Below are 18145 nucleotides of genomic sequence, written 5' to 3' on the forward strand. Positions count from 1 at the left end.
TTAGGTACATTTTAATGTTTTATAATATTGTGCAGACAGAGCTGCAGTAAGGCGCGCCTGACTGCGGGACGTAATTTGGATCGAAAACAGATATGTATTACCCATTTATTTAGATATACGACAATAATAATTAATAACGTGATGCATTACTGTGGTAGCCGAATTATATTCTATAATAATATCATATTCGAGTTGATAATATTTGAATACTTATTTACCTATACGTATCTATAATATATTATTTCAATGAATATATATGTATATAATTAACCGGTGCGTTGCCTGTCGTACATGAAAGCTACAAAGATTTGTTTTTATTAGGTTTGTTTTAACCAAAAATAAAATACAGGCTTTTAACTTTACTATTTTATTTTCTGGCAACTTTACATAAAAACAAAAAATCTTCGTTTTTCACAATCCAAATAATCCCATATTATGTGAGTACCACTTTAAAATGTAAATTTAAAAAAAATTGGCAGACACACCACTAACGTTTTTTTTGTACCTATGTATGTAATCCCTATAGGGGTAAGGTATGCATGTAAATGTATAATGTTCGATAAAATTTATTAATTTTTTAAATAGTGTTATTAATTGTTTGTGTATAAGAGTTTCTGTTTCACATACCTATCATATAATATGTAATATATTATAAGCAGCAAAAAGTTAGTTATTTTATTTATTTCCATTTATCGATTGTAACCCGGCTAGGGAAAATAGTAATAGTATCATACGCCATACAGTACCTATGAAATTAACGAACAAAATAAATATTTTTTTTTAACTTACAGCCATCATAGTCCATATAGTCATAATAACTATAAGTTTTAGCTACAATACCGTTGACTTCCTCTATAAACTAATTTAAGTTTGGTCTGTTCCATTGCACGTGAGTCGATCAGATTTAGATCGATGCGGTTAAAATCAGACAGTCGTATTGTAAATTATCATTATAATATGTACCAATAACATACGGTGCAGTAATCGCGGTATACAGTAACGTTGGAAACCCTGCACGTTTGTTATTCATTTTTAATAAATTGTGTTATTATTTAAACCATAATAATATAATATAAGGTATATAATATATAGGTACCTACTGTAAAATTGTGAAAATTTGCGCTTCTCGTTATATACTAACTTAACCGCATCGGTACTAAGTAACAGAGTATATTTAATAAAATAATAGATACCTATTAGAGTGATCGCGTATACGGCCACGACATATTATACAACGCCGGCGCGCGTATTATATCGACGGATATACATATACAGCGACGTAGACAGCACTTGGGCGGATCGTTTGCTCGTGTGTCCGTCATCGGCATCATATCATGGACTTCCTGTGTCCGGAAATCGAACGGTTGGTGTCGTGCTATACGTGCGGAGATCAGTCGTTACCACCGTACCAGTTGTGCGTGAACGCGCACGTGGCCTGTCCGCCGTGCATCAAGTACCAATCGCGGTGCGCCTGCGGTTGCGGTTTCCTCAAAATGTCGAACACGACGTTGGACTGGCTGGTATCCGCGATGAAGTTGAGGTGCAAGTACGGCGCGAACGGCTGCGTGAGCCGCCCCGGACAATTCTTGGCCGCGTCGGGCCAAGTCGACTGCGGGAACAGGTGGTACACGGTCCAGGAACTGCGCGACCACTATCGGACGAGTTGCGCGAGGAACTTTTTCACGTGCCCGATACAGAACTGCAGTCACATGGCCCGCGTCGACACCATAACCGAACACTACGATGCGGCACACGGCCCGTTCTCGCCGCTCAGCCCTAACGACCAGCTGTTTTCGCCCAATTGCGTCATGTTCAAGTTACCGCCCAAGTAAGTCCGTCGTTTCTGACTATACCGCAATAACATCGTATACGCCTTCACAGCTTGCAACCACCTGCACCCGCTGCACTTGACACGGTCGAGTGTCAGAGATTGAAGTGAGAGAGTGAAGCCGGGCTTCCATAATATTATTACCGTGCACCGTTACACGACTGTGATGACGATGGACAATTAATAGGTACCTGCTATACGGTAACCTGCAGTAACCGCAAGTAACCATTAGTATCTATATCGGACATATATATAGCGGTGCCATTGGTATAGCCCGGGGTCTACACGGTGATTACCATCACAAAAATAAACCAGTTATAATAGCTGGTACGCGTGTATAGGTATCTGCAGGTATGAAACAAACCAGCAGGGTTATATACGGTGTGCATACCGCGGTTCTATGCGGGAAACCGGAAGAGATAACGAAATTGTATAGATTATGGTTAGCATAATTATTATTGCCATATATGTCTAATCGGCCACCGCGGGCTGATCTAGTCCATTTTGGCCGAATTAGTTTTAGAAAAAAAACCAGGCCATCGGCCCTATAGGTGAACCGAGATGCGCCGGTATAATATTCTGGTACCACGTGTAATGTACATCGAGTTTAATATAATATTATTATATCGCTATAATATAGTTGCAATAAGGCAGACATTGAATATTGGCTTTACATTCGGGCTGTACAATTATTATGTATTATATATTTATGATTTATCGTTGGGATAAATCATATACATATATAGCCATCGTGGTGTATAAACACACACACTCGACCGTGTAAGTAGAACAATATTTTACGGATGGGACTAATATTATATACATTATGGTAGAAGGTATACACGCGGATATGCTGCGACGATAAAACGCCGCGATAAATATAATATATTATACCTATCCGTAAACCATATTATGTTAATGAACACTATAGGCGCCGCCGCACGAGTCCCATAAAATAAAGGTCGTAATAATAATATACGCGCCTTATAATATACATAATGTACAACACTATATTATAATATTATTATAGTATACGCGTATCGAGAATGGACATACAGAGTGCACGCAGCAGCGCGTTATGGGCACCTAAACTATGTATAATAATATTGTATACTATTACGGTGTATTTGCAGACGGCAGACATGATGTATATGATAATAATTATAAGTAGGTTTAAATGGGTGCGCTTCGGAGTTCGGACGTCGTTGTCGTCGTCGTCAATAACGTAATATTATTATTTAATAATATTGAACGTAAATACCTAATATTATGCTTGTCCGTAACATAATATAACACATTATAATAGTATGTTGTACATCGATAATATATATGTACGTATAGGATATTATACGGTCAAACCGGTCACCATAAAAATATCGTCTTAAACGATCGGGCGCCGCGGTGGCGGTGGTGACGTCGATGTAATATTAATTTTTATATATTGCGTAATAATAATAATAATGATATTATGTCGATGGTTTTATAATAATATAATATATTAGAGTTGTGAGTATTTAGCGAATTGCAATGATATTAAAGTCTTTATAGTTCGACCGTGTAACACAATAATATTATACTACTATCTGTATAGGTATTATTTGAATATTGATGTTTACGTACCTACCTATTATATTATAATTATTATTATGTGTGATAACTCGTTTGTTTGAAAATGTTTGTTCGCAGGAGGCCGGCGGAAATCATAAAAAAGATTTTCAACGGATATTTTATGTTCAGCGTGAAGTCAAATCGTGGCTTGCCCTTGGACATCAACGCGAGACTGTCCATGCAAAACATCAATCCTTCGGACCATTTTCAGTACAACTACACCGCTACGCAAGAGTCGAACAATAAAATGATAATAGTCACCGTGACGTTGGTGGAGACGTACAGATCCCGACGCATAATATGATGAATCTAGCTAGTTTTATTTTATACACGCAAAGTATAATATAATAATATACTTTAAATACAACGATAAAAATATGATATGACGTGTCCCACACCTATACGTCATGTTATATAATAAATATTATGATCTGGCAACGCCACGCAATATTCATCATACTAATAATTATTCGGCATCTGAAAATATAATTCGTAGAATTTGCGATTTTTGTTCTAGAGAATTCGCGGTGTGATTAATTATTTAATCGAAGTATTTCGTGACAGGAATATAAAACACATAGAGTTTAAATAATCATATAGTTTAATTAAAAATGTTTTTCTTGTAATAATTTACTATCGAGTTTTTATATTTATATTTTTATAAGTATTTTATATTCCGAGTGGAGCCAGAAATGTATCGTTTTTGATGTGAATGTGATGCGTGTTTTTTTTTCATTGTTATTAACTCGCTTCAACATATTCAACATTGCGGGTGGTTTATAGAAGCAAATTTGGGCTAGATTTACTTCAGTAAGAATGAAAATCCACAGTACTTTTTTTAATTACAAGAAGTAAATAGTAATTATAATAAATCACACAAAGAGTATCAACAGTTTTTGCAAACACAATCGATATGTTTATTTTTTTAATTGTAACTTTGTAAGACATGTTTAAGTAACCACTATAAAATGTTAATCTGCGACTACTTAAATTAAAGTTTCTGAGACATGATATAAAAATATTATAAATTATATTTTGGATCCTTTTTAGATATATTTTTCTAAACATTTAAACGGCGTACCTATGTATATTATAATATTATTGTTTTGATTTATGCTGATTAAATGTTTATTTTTGGTTAAAAAGATTGATCTTACAGAAATTTAAAAATATTGAAGGTTCACAAGTTAACATTTTAATTCATAAGCGTTTGATCTAAATATAACTCATCTATTGACTATTAAAATAATTTACGTTCATATACTTAATGATAAAGGTTAACTAAAAACTCACTACTTCAGGTATTTTAACCGTTAACTCTGAAGATTTTTTAAATTTAAGTATTCTATTTTGGAACTTTTTGCAAAAGGAGTGACAATTAGTCGAACTATAATATAATTATGATAAAACGACGTAAGAGAAGTACCCTTTTTAATTATAGCAAAATAAATTATTGATTTATTATTATACAACAAATTGTGTGCGAAATTGTCTAGTTACATTTTTTATGTACATAAAGTATAAGTTTTATAATTATGACATTTTACGAAGTGACTAGAAAGATAATAACCACTGAAAACTTATTCGAAGGAATTGGTCGTTACACTGTAATTCACACAATATATGTCCACCTGGGGAATAATACTAGTTAAAAAGTCAATAACTTTCTAACATATTACTATTTGGTTTTAATTCATAATAAAGTTCTAACTAAACGAGTTAAATTAAATGCGTAAAAAATCGGGTAAGTCGTGGATATCGCTCTGCTGCACTGTAATGGATGGAATTAAATTTGAATCCAATGATATTATATTATTGTATACGAAAAACGATTCTGAGCGTGGACGGTTTATCTGTCTAGGATATATTATAGATTAATAAAAAATTTCAAATCTTAGTTTAAAAAGAACAATTTTTATGAATTTCTAGCTTTAAATAATTTGCGAATTTTCATGATTTTTAAGTATGTTGTCAAAATTCAAACTTTAAATGCTTATAAAAAAAAATTGTGACTTTATATTTTATTTTTTAACTGCTATTGTAAAATTATGTTAGGAGCCTTGTATTAAATTTTCAAGTTTTTCTACCCGACAAATCCATTTTTATCGATATTAATTTAAAAAAAACTAATAATGATCGAAAATTGAGTATGCCTATAAATAGCTAAACTTCAATTGAAATTTGCATGGTGGATAGAATATACTTATATAAACATTCTGAGAAAATTTCATGTATCTATGGTAATTTGTTTTAAAGTTACATCAAAAACCAAAATTGATTTTGTCGAAATCTGATTGTGCGTAAAAATCCCCGTTTTTTCCTTAATTTTTAGTTTGTTTATCCCGATTATTTAGAAAAATATTGAGAACTTTTTACTTTCGACCTCCCAAAATACTAACTAAACTCACTTTTTGATCTAACAAGGTACTGTAGTCGAAAATTAAAGCATTTTTACTGCCCCAATACGTGATGACAAACATAAAAAACAAAAATAATAAAAAAAAACACACTCATAACATATCATCATGGCAAAACCAATACATTCTTCGCTCTGCTCAGAATCTAATATTCGTAACTAAAGTTAATTTCATAGAATTTTTACTACGAAAATCTCTGTATTTCGCTAAATGTCAAACTGAGGATATTTTGGGATGATTCTTATTCATTCCGATCCCTTATATTCATTGTAATGTATTCAAACCACGGCTATGTAGATATTGATAGTTAATAGTTAAGTAACTATAATCATTGATTTAGTGTAACACTTTATATTTGAACAAATGGTCTTTTAAATTTATATTTTTAGCTATAAAAATAACTAATTTCTTACACAAGTTATCATTTACATCAACTAACTTCTTATTAGACATTTTGGAGATTACAGAATCTAATAATTACAATTTTAACTTAATTAGTTTTTATATTATGTAACAGTAATTTAACTTTAATTCACGCCGAAAAAGTCGACTAAATTGCTTATGCTCTGATGACCTTCCTGCACGGACAATGGAGCTGAAATCGTATATGACTCTTATACGCAGATAACTCTTTGTTTACAGTGACTATACTACTTATTAGTGAACTGCTATTATTATTGAATTACAGTTTTGAATACACATTTTTTATATGCGAATAGCGGGCGATGGTGATGATAATGATGATTTATATTATATTATATACGTTTAAAATTGGAATAGACTCCGTTATTTCGCGCAACAGCAACGGTCAACAGTAATTTTTGGAGCGTTTCTATATAATATGATTTAATATGTATATTACATGGGGGCTAAATGCTAATGTCATATTGGAATCTGATATATGATATTTAGACCGATTTAGTTTCCGCAGAGTGGTGAATATATATATATTATAATCGATCCTCGGTCGCTTCGTATAATATATACAATATATACATAGTAATAATATATTGGCGAAACTATCCCATTTCGTTTTCCGACACCGCCGCACGTGTTCGGGGCCCGGAAGCAGCTTCGTATACCGCAGGAACGCGACCCGGTGATCAATTGCATTTCCAGTTTCTAGGGAGGTTCGTATTATATATATATATATGTATTATACACATGCGTTGTACATTAAGTTATCAATCCGGGAGAGACCACCTGTTTCGTACGCAACCGGTGTAATGATTTACTCATTTCTAGGATAGGCGTATATATATATATATATATATAGTTCAAAACATAATAAAATACCTGTCTCTGCAAAAGATCGATCATAAAGTAAGACGTGTTAAAAAAGATCTGCGCTATTCTGAAGTCGAACGCAAAAGTGTCTTATGATAATATATATTGTGATGAAAATTATGTAATAATACACCCATTTATATGTATGCAAAAGTTTTACTGATAAAATAATTTTTATTTTTGATGGTTGGATTTTCATACTATACTTGTTATATACAACACTTCAACGAGACGATGAAATAAATGTAGTCGGATACCTCTAGGCTCTGATATTTGGATTAGGACGATCAATTCAAGAATTTTTTTTTTGTACGATATGTATAGTATAGGTATATAATATGTTATATTTATATGTATATTGGAGTTCACACATCTATTCATGGTAAGTGATATAGCCGATATAGGCGTGTTATATATTACAATATTATAATACTCATTTGCCATGTTGCACAAATCGTATGATATAAAAGTCACAATTCTCACCACATGTGGTGGGTATAGGAGACAGTTTAACGATACAGAAACAGAATAGTTTATAAAATTATTATGTCCTGCACAATGATAAATGGATTAAGAGGAAGATTTTTTGAAGGTTAAAAATTATTTACGTCCATTGTGTTCAGTAGCTATCACGTTTGGCTTCGTTGGATTTATATAAAATTGAATGGATTTATGATCAAACTTAAAAGTGACTACCTACATTATGATTATCTCGACGGAGGCGATTTTTGATTTTTTAATTTCCAAGCAAGATGTCTACATTTTTTAATCACAATATTTTACAGATTTGTAAAAAAAAACAATAAGATTTATAATAAATAACTTGTTTTAAAATTTCATTGACGAACAAAAAGATTTTTAATTGAACCTAGACAATATTTTCGTCTTAAATCTTGATACGCCTATGTATAATAAGTTAGTATTCGTATAATTAAAATTAACGAAGCTAAACGTAAATCTTCCAAGTTATGCACTGGTAAGAAGAATACAATAATTGCAATATTGCAAGTATCGCGATGCACTCAAGAGCGCGGAGTACGATAACATTATTGTGCGGAAGAATGTGTGCGCATGAAATATCATATTATTTTATAATAACATATGAAATGTCCTTCCGGGCAGAGCGTGGACACAATTTATGGAGTTTCTCCGTCTAAACTCGCATCGAAAAATAATAATAATTCATATTATGTATAGCAGTATATGTTTATTTCGTGTTTTTCTCTGCAGGGCGACGCGCGTGCGGCGGGGTGCGTCCGCCACCCGTGGACCTGACAAGACGACCCCGGATTACACGACCAGCCAGTGGACTGCTGACGTCGCTAATGGGACGGACGTAAAAATTAAACGGCAGCGTCGTCGTCGTCGACTCGAGTGATTAATGCAAAAAATACTGCTGCCGATGACGTGTAGTATAATGCGGGTGTGACACGTTGGGCATTTTATAATATCGTATTTGTGCGTGTGTGTACAACTACTACAGCGGGCGTGCGTTCGTAATGTTTATATATATATATATACTTATAACATGGTTAAGGGTGTGCCGGGTGGGGTGAGTCGGGCGAGGGTGGGCTACTCGAGGAGAGCACTATAATGCATAATATATAATAATATGTGACTACTATATACGAGGACCACCGCTGCGCACAACCGACAGATTTCCTTGTGCGACACGTGCGAGCAATGCGACCGGCGAAAATGGGTACCTTAAATATATATATTATTATTTTACTCCCATCCCCCGTCCGTCTGCAGGGTAAACGAAGTCGTCGTCCGTCCGGTCGGTCGGACCTAGCCTACAGATTACGATTTGTTAATAATAATAATAATTTGTGTAGAAAAGAAAAAAAAAACGATGTTTTTGCTCTCTGGAAATAAAACATTAGTATCTATAATATTATATTGTTATATAATTTTAGTAATATTATTATGTAACTTCAGCGTGGTGGTAAAATTGACGGCAAATCTATAAAAATAAAATATTATCATGACGTATCATTCGTATCAACTGTATCAGTGCGGACATTCATATTATTTCGAACGATGCATAATATTATGTGTTCACTATAAAATAATATTACAACCTCTGATAATAATACGGCGAAACATTCATATACCGAACTTCTATTTAACAAACTCGTCTGTTTAACATCCCATGATAATTTTGTCTGTTTAAGTACGTATTATTAGTTTTGGAATCCTCGTTTTGGCTCTATATACGCTACAGTATTAAATATATTATAGTATTATTTAATATTCTATGATTTCCGGTCATAATTCACTGCCAACCGGCGAATATTAGGTATATCGATTATGTAATTTCAGTTGAAGTAATATTACGTTTTTATTACCTTTTTTTATTTTACGATTTTTAAAATGTTTTTTTTTGTTTTTGTTTTTGTAGGCGTTTGATTTGGAGGTGCTATTGGACACTATATATTTTATATTATAACAAATATTCAGACATTCTCCTCGAAACACGATTCGTACAGAATTATTAAGGGGGCTCCAGCGTATCATGTTTTAAGGAGTAATATTTAGGCAATTCACATAACATGAACATTTGGGCTATGTCTATGTGTGAGTAGTAAATGAACATTAGTGTGTGTAATCCATTATCGCGTGCCATGGACATTCGGTCGTCGACAGTATTACGAATTCCCAGAACTACGTATACCTAATTAAAATGGCAATATATGATCAATTGCGCGCGTTATCTTTTACTATTATATTACCTACTAAAGTACTAACTACTCGGCTTTCGCTGCAATTCGCAAAAATGTACAATTACATTATACTACACAAGAGAATCACTTTGTTATTTCATAGTTATTAACTATTACATTGCTTAACATTTTTATACAAATACAATTATTTAAAAAAGTAGTGTTAAAAACCATCCCCGATAGGAAAAGGAAACTCACGTTCATTTACTAAATCAATTAATTCTAAAACCATATAAAAAAAAATAAAAAAATAAAAAACTTAAAAATTGATAAATTTTTTTTTCGAAATATTCAATATAGCCAATATGTAAATTTGATTTTCAGAAAAATTTATATGGTTAAAACACTTATTTAAGTCAAAAGGCTGATTTTTTAAAAAATTTTTAAATATAAATATTTTCGTTAGGTAAATTATAATATAATTTATAGTTTATACATCACAAATTATTAAAATAAATACAATAAAAAATTAATAAAATTTAACATGCACTTATTTAAAAATGTTCTTTTAAAATATTTTTTTTAAACTTTATTATTATTTGAAATTACAAGGTTTCTAACATAATCTAGATCGTAATTTACATAACGAAAATATTGATAGTGTTATTATACTTTGTATTTCCTTGAAATTTAAATATATGTGGGTTGTATTAAATTTGGAAAAATATAATTATTATTGTCGCCCATTAGTAATGTTCTATACCTATCCAATAATCTTTATCGGCTAATTGTTTCCGACTTCCGAGAATCTATGACGGCCGGTCGGCAGCCGCGAGCCGCCGCAGAAATAAACTCTCGCACGCGCAGGAACATGTCAATACTTTACGAAAAGTGAAATATAATACTCATGTTTGCAATGCTATAAAAACTACTAAAAGCGGTAGTAAATTAAACATACTTCCTGAAGGCCGATTGTAATTTTGAAAAAATGGTTGAATTTATAAACTTCTAGACTATGCTCTTTAGGAATCACTTTTTCGATTTAAAATTAGATGTGCCAAAAATAAATACAAATGTAACGTAATTATTTCATGGAATTTTTGAAAAAAAAATCGTTATTTTAAGGTCTTTTAAAATTGAAAATTGAAAATCGACTTCCTAAATAACCTAGATATTTTGTCAAAGAGTTCATACATGTATAAAAAATTAAAATCGGACATTCCAAAGTATGTGTAATTTACTACCGCTTATTGGTCTAAAACGCTTGAAAAATTCGTATGCTGCGACCCCCTTAAAGGAACTAATTTCATTATTGAAGGGCTTATTCTCACTCAATGTATTTAATTTTGACATTCCAGGGGAAATTAGGTAAGGTATCTTACTCCACGGTCCGCGTTAATTCAAGTAATCAAGTAGTACATGCAGCTCTGCGGCAAAATCATATTATTATTATTATGTTATAATAAGTTGAATTTAATTTCAAAATCACCTTTAGGATTTAATGTTCTTTGGCCAAAATCTGTAGGTGATGGCAGTTGATGTAATAACAATAAATCAAAACCCATGGTAGATAATCATAATAGATTATGAATATTATAATAACTACAGATAACAGTAATAGGTACCTACCTCTCTTACGCATGATTTGATATCGTATGGTATTATTATTCTAAGCTGCATAAAATATGAGCAGAGTATTAATTATGAATACAGAGCGATGCATAAACACATATAATAATCACTAGGTATATAATTATTATTATTTTTTTTTTTTATAAATAATTTGTTTACTGTTTTTTAAACACTGTTATAGCTCTTCCCAGAGAGCCATCTCTAAGAGTATTAATAGCAAAACCAAGCACCAACTACTAAAGTTAGAGTATTAAATATACATACGGCTATATTATGTCGATCGACATTGAATGATCATGGATTAGATGCTAATAATTAAATAATTTACTATACATTTTTTTTTATTGATCTTACATTAAGATTGGCTGAAGTAACCATTAGTTATCACATAAATTACAAAAATTTTCACAAATAAATAGAGTTTCTTAAATTAGCTTAATTGTACAGTTAAAATTTTTTTTTTTTAATTAAAATTTGATTGCTGTTGATTGCTTTCAGTCCGAGTGCTGCGTTTATGGTGTAGGGAATATTGAGGTTGTTGATTTCATCTGTGTATTGGGAGCATTATGTAAAAATATGGTTGATTGTTAGTTCGGTACCACAGTTAGTTCCACGAATTAAAATATTAAATAAACAGATGTATTTAATAAGAAATACAAGTTCGTACAGAGTTACATTATAAGTCTAACTCGCTGTGTTTTCGAAATCATTGATAAAAAAAAAAAAAAAAAAACATTATAATTCAACTCATTAAAATTGCACACTGACTCGCTAGCACAAATTATTTATTACTATACAGATGTATTAATATATAATTGCATAACTGATTATAGGTACACCGAATCTCGATGAATATTTTTTCCTAAACAGATGCATAAAATATTAATGTATAACTCTATAACTGAATACTTTTTAAGTTTTTACTTTTTGTACCTTCAGAAGAATAAGGAATATATCTGTGATATCAGGTTAAGTCTTTAATTATTAAGGTATGGTCCGATAATATATAGGTATAAGCTATACTTATTATAGCCATGCTATTTTTTCTAACTTATAAATTTAAATATTTTAACTAATTTAGGAGTTTATTAGGAATTTTCAAGTAAAAAATCAATTTCATAATTTTTTTGACTTAACATAACTGAACTTAATATTTTATAACATATTTTCATTTTTTGTCATGTTTAATAAGGTTCTTCAATACTTAACTCCAAATTAAATAGTAGTCAATACTAATTGTATACCTATGTAATATGTCTGTTTATCACAATACTTCTATCAATCTTTCAATCTCCATTACTTTTAAGTAATGATGAATTAAAATGTTTTACAAAGACTAAACCATCAGAGGGCCGATGATTGGAAAAAAATAAAAATTCAGATCTCAAGCGCCATCTATCAATGGAATTTAGCATGTATATGCACTTCATGCAGCTATAAAATGTTATATTTGATAGTGCTTTCATGTTTCATAAATTGTTTTTATTTATTACATTTTACATTTATGGCATATGACAAATTAAAGCACTTTAATATCTTTTATCTACGAACTATCAAATAAGCTCAACATAAACACGAATAATTGAATTAAAAATAACTATTGTTCAATGTTCATGTTGATTAAATATTTAACTTTCTTTGTGTAATGAATTTACAATGTTATAATATCAGTTGTGAAGTTGTATACTTATATCTATACCTATTTAAATAGAAAAACTAAAATGCTGATCCTAACTTTGACCATTAAAATAAAAATAAATTATGGTGTTCAATTAAATTTAAAAACATTTTGTATCCGTTAATAGTTCGACTTTTTTTTTATTGATCAATTATTTTCAACAACAATGGTTATTATAGGTTATTACTATTTGTATTATAATATTATAAGCATAAAGTGTGTTTGCATTTTTTTTTTAGTTAACGCATTTTTTTTAAATACATACCTATATTTAAATAAATCTTTATAATTTTTTTTTTTAATTATTAGGTAAATTGTTGTTCATTTCTGGTTGAGGTCCTAAGATTCCAGAGTGTTTCTAGCATGTTAATTCTTCCTTGTGTTTTCATATTTGAGACAGTCTGTTAAAAAAGTTCGACTTGACAAAATTCGTAAAAATCACGAAAATTCACAAATTATTTTAAACTAGAAATTCATAAAAAATTTTCCTTTTATATCTAAGATTTGAAAATTTAATACAAGATTCCTTACAAGTTTTTCAATCTTTATCACAAATAAAAAGTCCACGGGATATTCAAATTAAATTTTTATGAGCATTTGAAATTTAAATTTTTACAACATTGGATTTTCACTTTTAGCGATTTCTTTATTTTGGTGTAACTCTAAAACAAATGACCGCAGATACTTGAAATTTTGACTGAATATTTATATAGGCATTTTCTATATTTGATAAAATTTTCAAAATATTTAGATTTGTTTTGAGCTGTTTACTGACATTTTAATTTTTCAACTTTTTTAGTTTTTTTTTCTATAAATATCGATAAAAATTTATTTGTTCGGTATAAAAGCTTGAAAATTTAATTCAAGGCTTCTAACACATTGTAACAATAGCAGTTAAAAAATATTAAAAATACGTAGGCACGATTTTTTTTTTATAAGCATTTAAAGTTCAAATTTTGACAAAACACGTAAAAATTACGGCAATGTTCCAATTATCTTAGATAGAAATTTATAAAAGTTTTTCTTTATAATTCTAAGATTTGAAAATTTAATACAGGCTCATAACATATTTTTACAATAGCAGGTGAAATATAGAAGAAATATATTGGCACAATTTTTTTTTTACAAGCATTCAAAGTTTGAATTTTAACAACATATGCAAAAATCACGAAAATCACGAAAATTCGCAAATTATTTTAAACTAGAAATTATTAAAAAATTTTCTTTTTAAATCTAAGATTTGAAAATTTTTAATAATCTATAATATATCCTAGACAGATAAACCGTCTTCGCTCAGAATCGTTTTTCGTATACAATGATATACGAGTAATATCATTGGATTCAAATGTAATTCTATCCATTACAGTAACCGACTTGTAACCTACTGTACAGCAGAGCGACATCCACGGCTTACCCGCCTTTTTTTGTTTAGAGTTGCATGTATCATTGTATACATGTATTGTTTGTTAACGAATTTATTAGGTATAACGGAGGTAATGTTATTAACAACAGCACTTAAACTTGAATAACTAAAACTAATTTGTTTTTATAAACTTGCTTAACCTAACCTTTAATATGTATGTGAAGAGTATTTGAATATAATAACATTAAGAAGCTCAAATATCAGGTTATTAGCCTAAGTTGTTGGAGCTATATTTCTTTAAATAATAAAAAAAAAAAACTCAAATACGAAAAACCAATACTCGATTATCATCAGATGTAAATTTTACATTTAAATGAATGTCAGCGAGGTACTATAATAATTGTTTGCTCTATAACCTACACGGATTCATACTATAGTGAATTATGCGTTGGTATACCTATAAGTATATACTACTTGAATAATAGATTTTTTTTTTAATAATGAATGAAACTTAAATAACGAAATACTATTAAGCTCTATGTTTCAATTTTAGGTATATTTTAATTTAAATATGAGTTGAAACTATATGTAAAATATTACAATTTTAAAACTACAAACCACCTATCAGAAAAATTGTGCGTTACAGAAAAGCCAAAGTATTGACACATAATTTACAATGCATGAGCAATAGATCAACTCAATCAAATTTTAAAGCTAATTATACACATCATTAGACATTCTGATTGCATTTTTTGTGATGCACGTGGATTTGAGAGAGAAAACAAATAGTGTGTTGACATCCTCTTAACTATAGGTATATTTAATTAAACATATATTTACCAATATTATTGCTATACATTTATCAAATATGATTTTCATAACCCTTTATACTCAGTGTTGAGACTTATCTAGATAAGTTCTCTAGATAATTATTTAGTTATCTTTTATCTTATCTAGATAAGTAGTTGCATTTTATCTAAATAATTATCTAAAATAAAGAATTCATTCATCTAGATAAATTTATCTAGATAGAATTTAAATATATTTAAAAATCAGATATTACCAACTGTGTAATTGAAGAAAAAAAAACTGCGTGTTTGGAGTATATCCAAGAATATGAAATTAATCATTGTTTCGCCACTTGGTGAAACACAAATATCTCATGAGGTAATAATATCAGAAAAACAAACTGAAAAATATCAAATTTTTCTATCCTGCATTTCTAGCACACGCACTTTACAATTTAAAAATGTAATACAAAATTTAAAAAAGTTTAAAATAACATATAATTTACAATACTTATTTTACCATCCAATATAGGTATTGATAATGAATTTTAAAATTTTAAATATATAATATGACTATTTTTTTTAGTATAGAAAATATTATAATAAGTATATTACTGTACATGTTGTCGAATTATTTCATATTTTTTTTCACTCACATATTGCATAATTAGATAAAGGTAATATTATTTTACGTTTATCAATCGTTTTAAACATTAAGGTGATTTTTTTGTTCAACAAATTATGTTCACAATAATATTGTTTATTATACAGCTAGGTATTATATTTTATTATTGATATTTTCGTTAGGGGCCCAGTACACGGTGATCAAATATACCTACATTACATTATTACGAGTCGTGTAAAATATATAGTTTTTTCTTGATATTTATACTCAATTTAAAAAATGTTTTTTTCAGTTATACCTTAGTTATTTATTAATAATAATGTCTACTGCTAACATTAATTTATACATATAGCCGGTGTTTATATAATATTGAAGTACTAAGTATCAAAGGTGTACTCTTAAAAAGTTTTGGATTTCAATGTGTTAAAAAAATTTATCTTTTTTTTTATCTAGATAAATTTGAATTGTGTTATCTTTTATCTTTATCTAGATTCATTTTTGTCCTATTATCTTTATCTTTATCTAGATAAAAAAGTACTTATCTAATCCCAACACTGTTTATACTAATACAGTATTACGTAGTATTTGTTTTATGGCTTTGTGGTGTATTGTTTGAAATAGGTACTATTTATATTATTATTATTATTTTTTTTTTATGTTGATACAATGTTATTCGCATTTTGATAAATTAAAAGATTAAATTCAGTTTTATTTAGCAAATAGTCAAAAACGATAATGCACCATTTTATTATTTATTATATTATTGTCTATGAAAATAATTTAAATAATTATATTGTTGTATGTGACATTGTATCAAATTTTACAAAAGGCTGTGATTCAACCGTTTTATGGTAACCTGAACGAGTGAGAAATTGAGTGACCTAAACTATAAATACATAAAATCACCTTAATGTTTAAAACGATTGATAAACGTAAAATAATATTACCTTTATCTAATTACGCAATATGTGAGTGAAAAAAAATATGAAATAATTCGACAACATGTACAGTAATATACTTATTATAATATTTTCTATACTAAAAAAAATAGTCATATTATATATTTAAAATTTTAAAATTCATTATCAATACCTATATTGGATGGTAAAATAAGTATTGTAAATTATGTGTTATTTTAAACTTTTTTAAATTTTGTATTACATTTTTAAATTGTAAAGTGCGTGTGCTAGAAATGCAGGATAGAAAAATTTGATATTTTTCAGTTTGTTTTTCTGATATTATTACCTCATGAGATATTTGTGTTTCACCAAGTGGCGAAACAATGATTTATTTCATATTCTTGGATATACTCCAAACACGTAGTTTTTTTTCTTCAATTACACAGTTGGTAATATCTGATTTTTAAATATATTTAAATTCTATATTTTCAAATTATTAAGATTGTATTTACTATTACAAGGAGTGTTTTATACACTGTATAATAGGTGGAAAAATAAATTTCTGTTTCTCAAATAAGAAACCTCATTTTTTAATATACTTTTTTTTAGTTAGTTGGCCATTTTTCTGAACAATTTTAAATGCCAAAATCGAAATTCAAACGAACTGTTTTTGAGTACTTCAACTTTGTATACTAATTACAAGGGCTATTATAATTAACAAGTTACTAAGGATTATAGAGCGATATTAATGGAATAGGAAGATATGAATGATCTAAAGATTTGATAATTATAATAAATATTGTTAATTTATTAACATTTTGTAATTTGTTAAAATAATGTCTGAAAGTATAATAAACAACAGTTCAATATTATAATATCTATTGATATTTTTGTAAAACCATTTTTAAGGATTATTATTTATTACTCTTAATATAAACATATTCTTATTTTATACTTGAAAAACTGCTTGTTCGTATTTTTAGTTAAGTACGTTAAATTATTTTAAATAATTATTCACTAAATAATTTACAGTAGGGGATCTTGAGTCGAAAAACAGAAGTACAGAAATTTGCATCGCCACAGCTACAGGACACTCCTTAAGAATTATTATAAAAGTTCTCAAGTATTTAAAAAAATGGTCTTTAATTACCTATATTTAGTATATTATTTAACATAATAATTTGAATAAATAAATGAATGAAAGAAAAATGAGGCTAAGAATGCTAAGTGTATAACCTTTTTTTACCTTGTACATATAACATAATATATGGACATAATATTATAGTATCCATAAATAGAATAGTTGTATTTACCATTATTGAAGAAAATGCGTCTTAGGTATTTGTGTATATTA

At 29.1% G+C, this 18145-nt stretch overlaps 1 protein-coding gene across 1 annotated transcript; it reads left to right on the forward strand.

Moving 5' to 3' along the window:
• The first annotated feature begins 1195 nt into the window (after positions 1-1195).
• LOC107166183 (E3 ubiquitin-protein ligase sina-like) lies at positions 1196-4432 on the forward strand. Its single transcript, XM_089223864.1, has 2 exons — positions 1196-1828; positions 3515-4432. Exons 1-2 carry the CDS (start codon positions 1335-1337, stop codon positions 3738-3740), a joined length of 720 nt encoding a protein of 239 aa, XP_089079990.1. The 5' UTR covers positions 1196-1334; the 3' UTR covers positions 3741-4432.
• The last annotated feature ends 13713 nt before the right edge of the window (positions 4433-18145 follow it).

This window comes from Diuraphis noxia, unplaced genomic scaffold (assembly GCF_037042655.1).
Source record: "Diuraphis noxia isolate RWA-SAM2 unplaced genomic scaffold, SU_Dnox_SAM2 contig0003, whole genome shotgun sequence".
NCBI classification, from domain to species: domain Eukaryota; kingdom Metazoa; phylum Arthropoda; class Insecta; order Hemiptera; family Aphididae; genus Diuraphis; species Diuraphis noxia.

Bases quoted from the DNA above. Each gene is read 5' to 3' on its own strand.
- LOC107166183 (XM_089223864.1), top strand. From the start codon at position 1,335: ATGGACTTCCTGTGTCCGGAAATCGAACGGTTGGTGTCGTGCTATACG. The intron at 1,829-3,514 runs GTAAGTCCGTCG...GTTTGTTCGCAG, and splicing joins ATGTTCAAGTTACCGCCCAA to GAGGCCGGCGGAAATCATAA.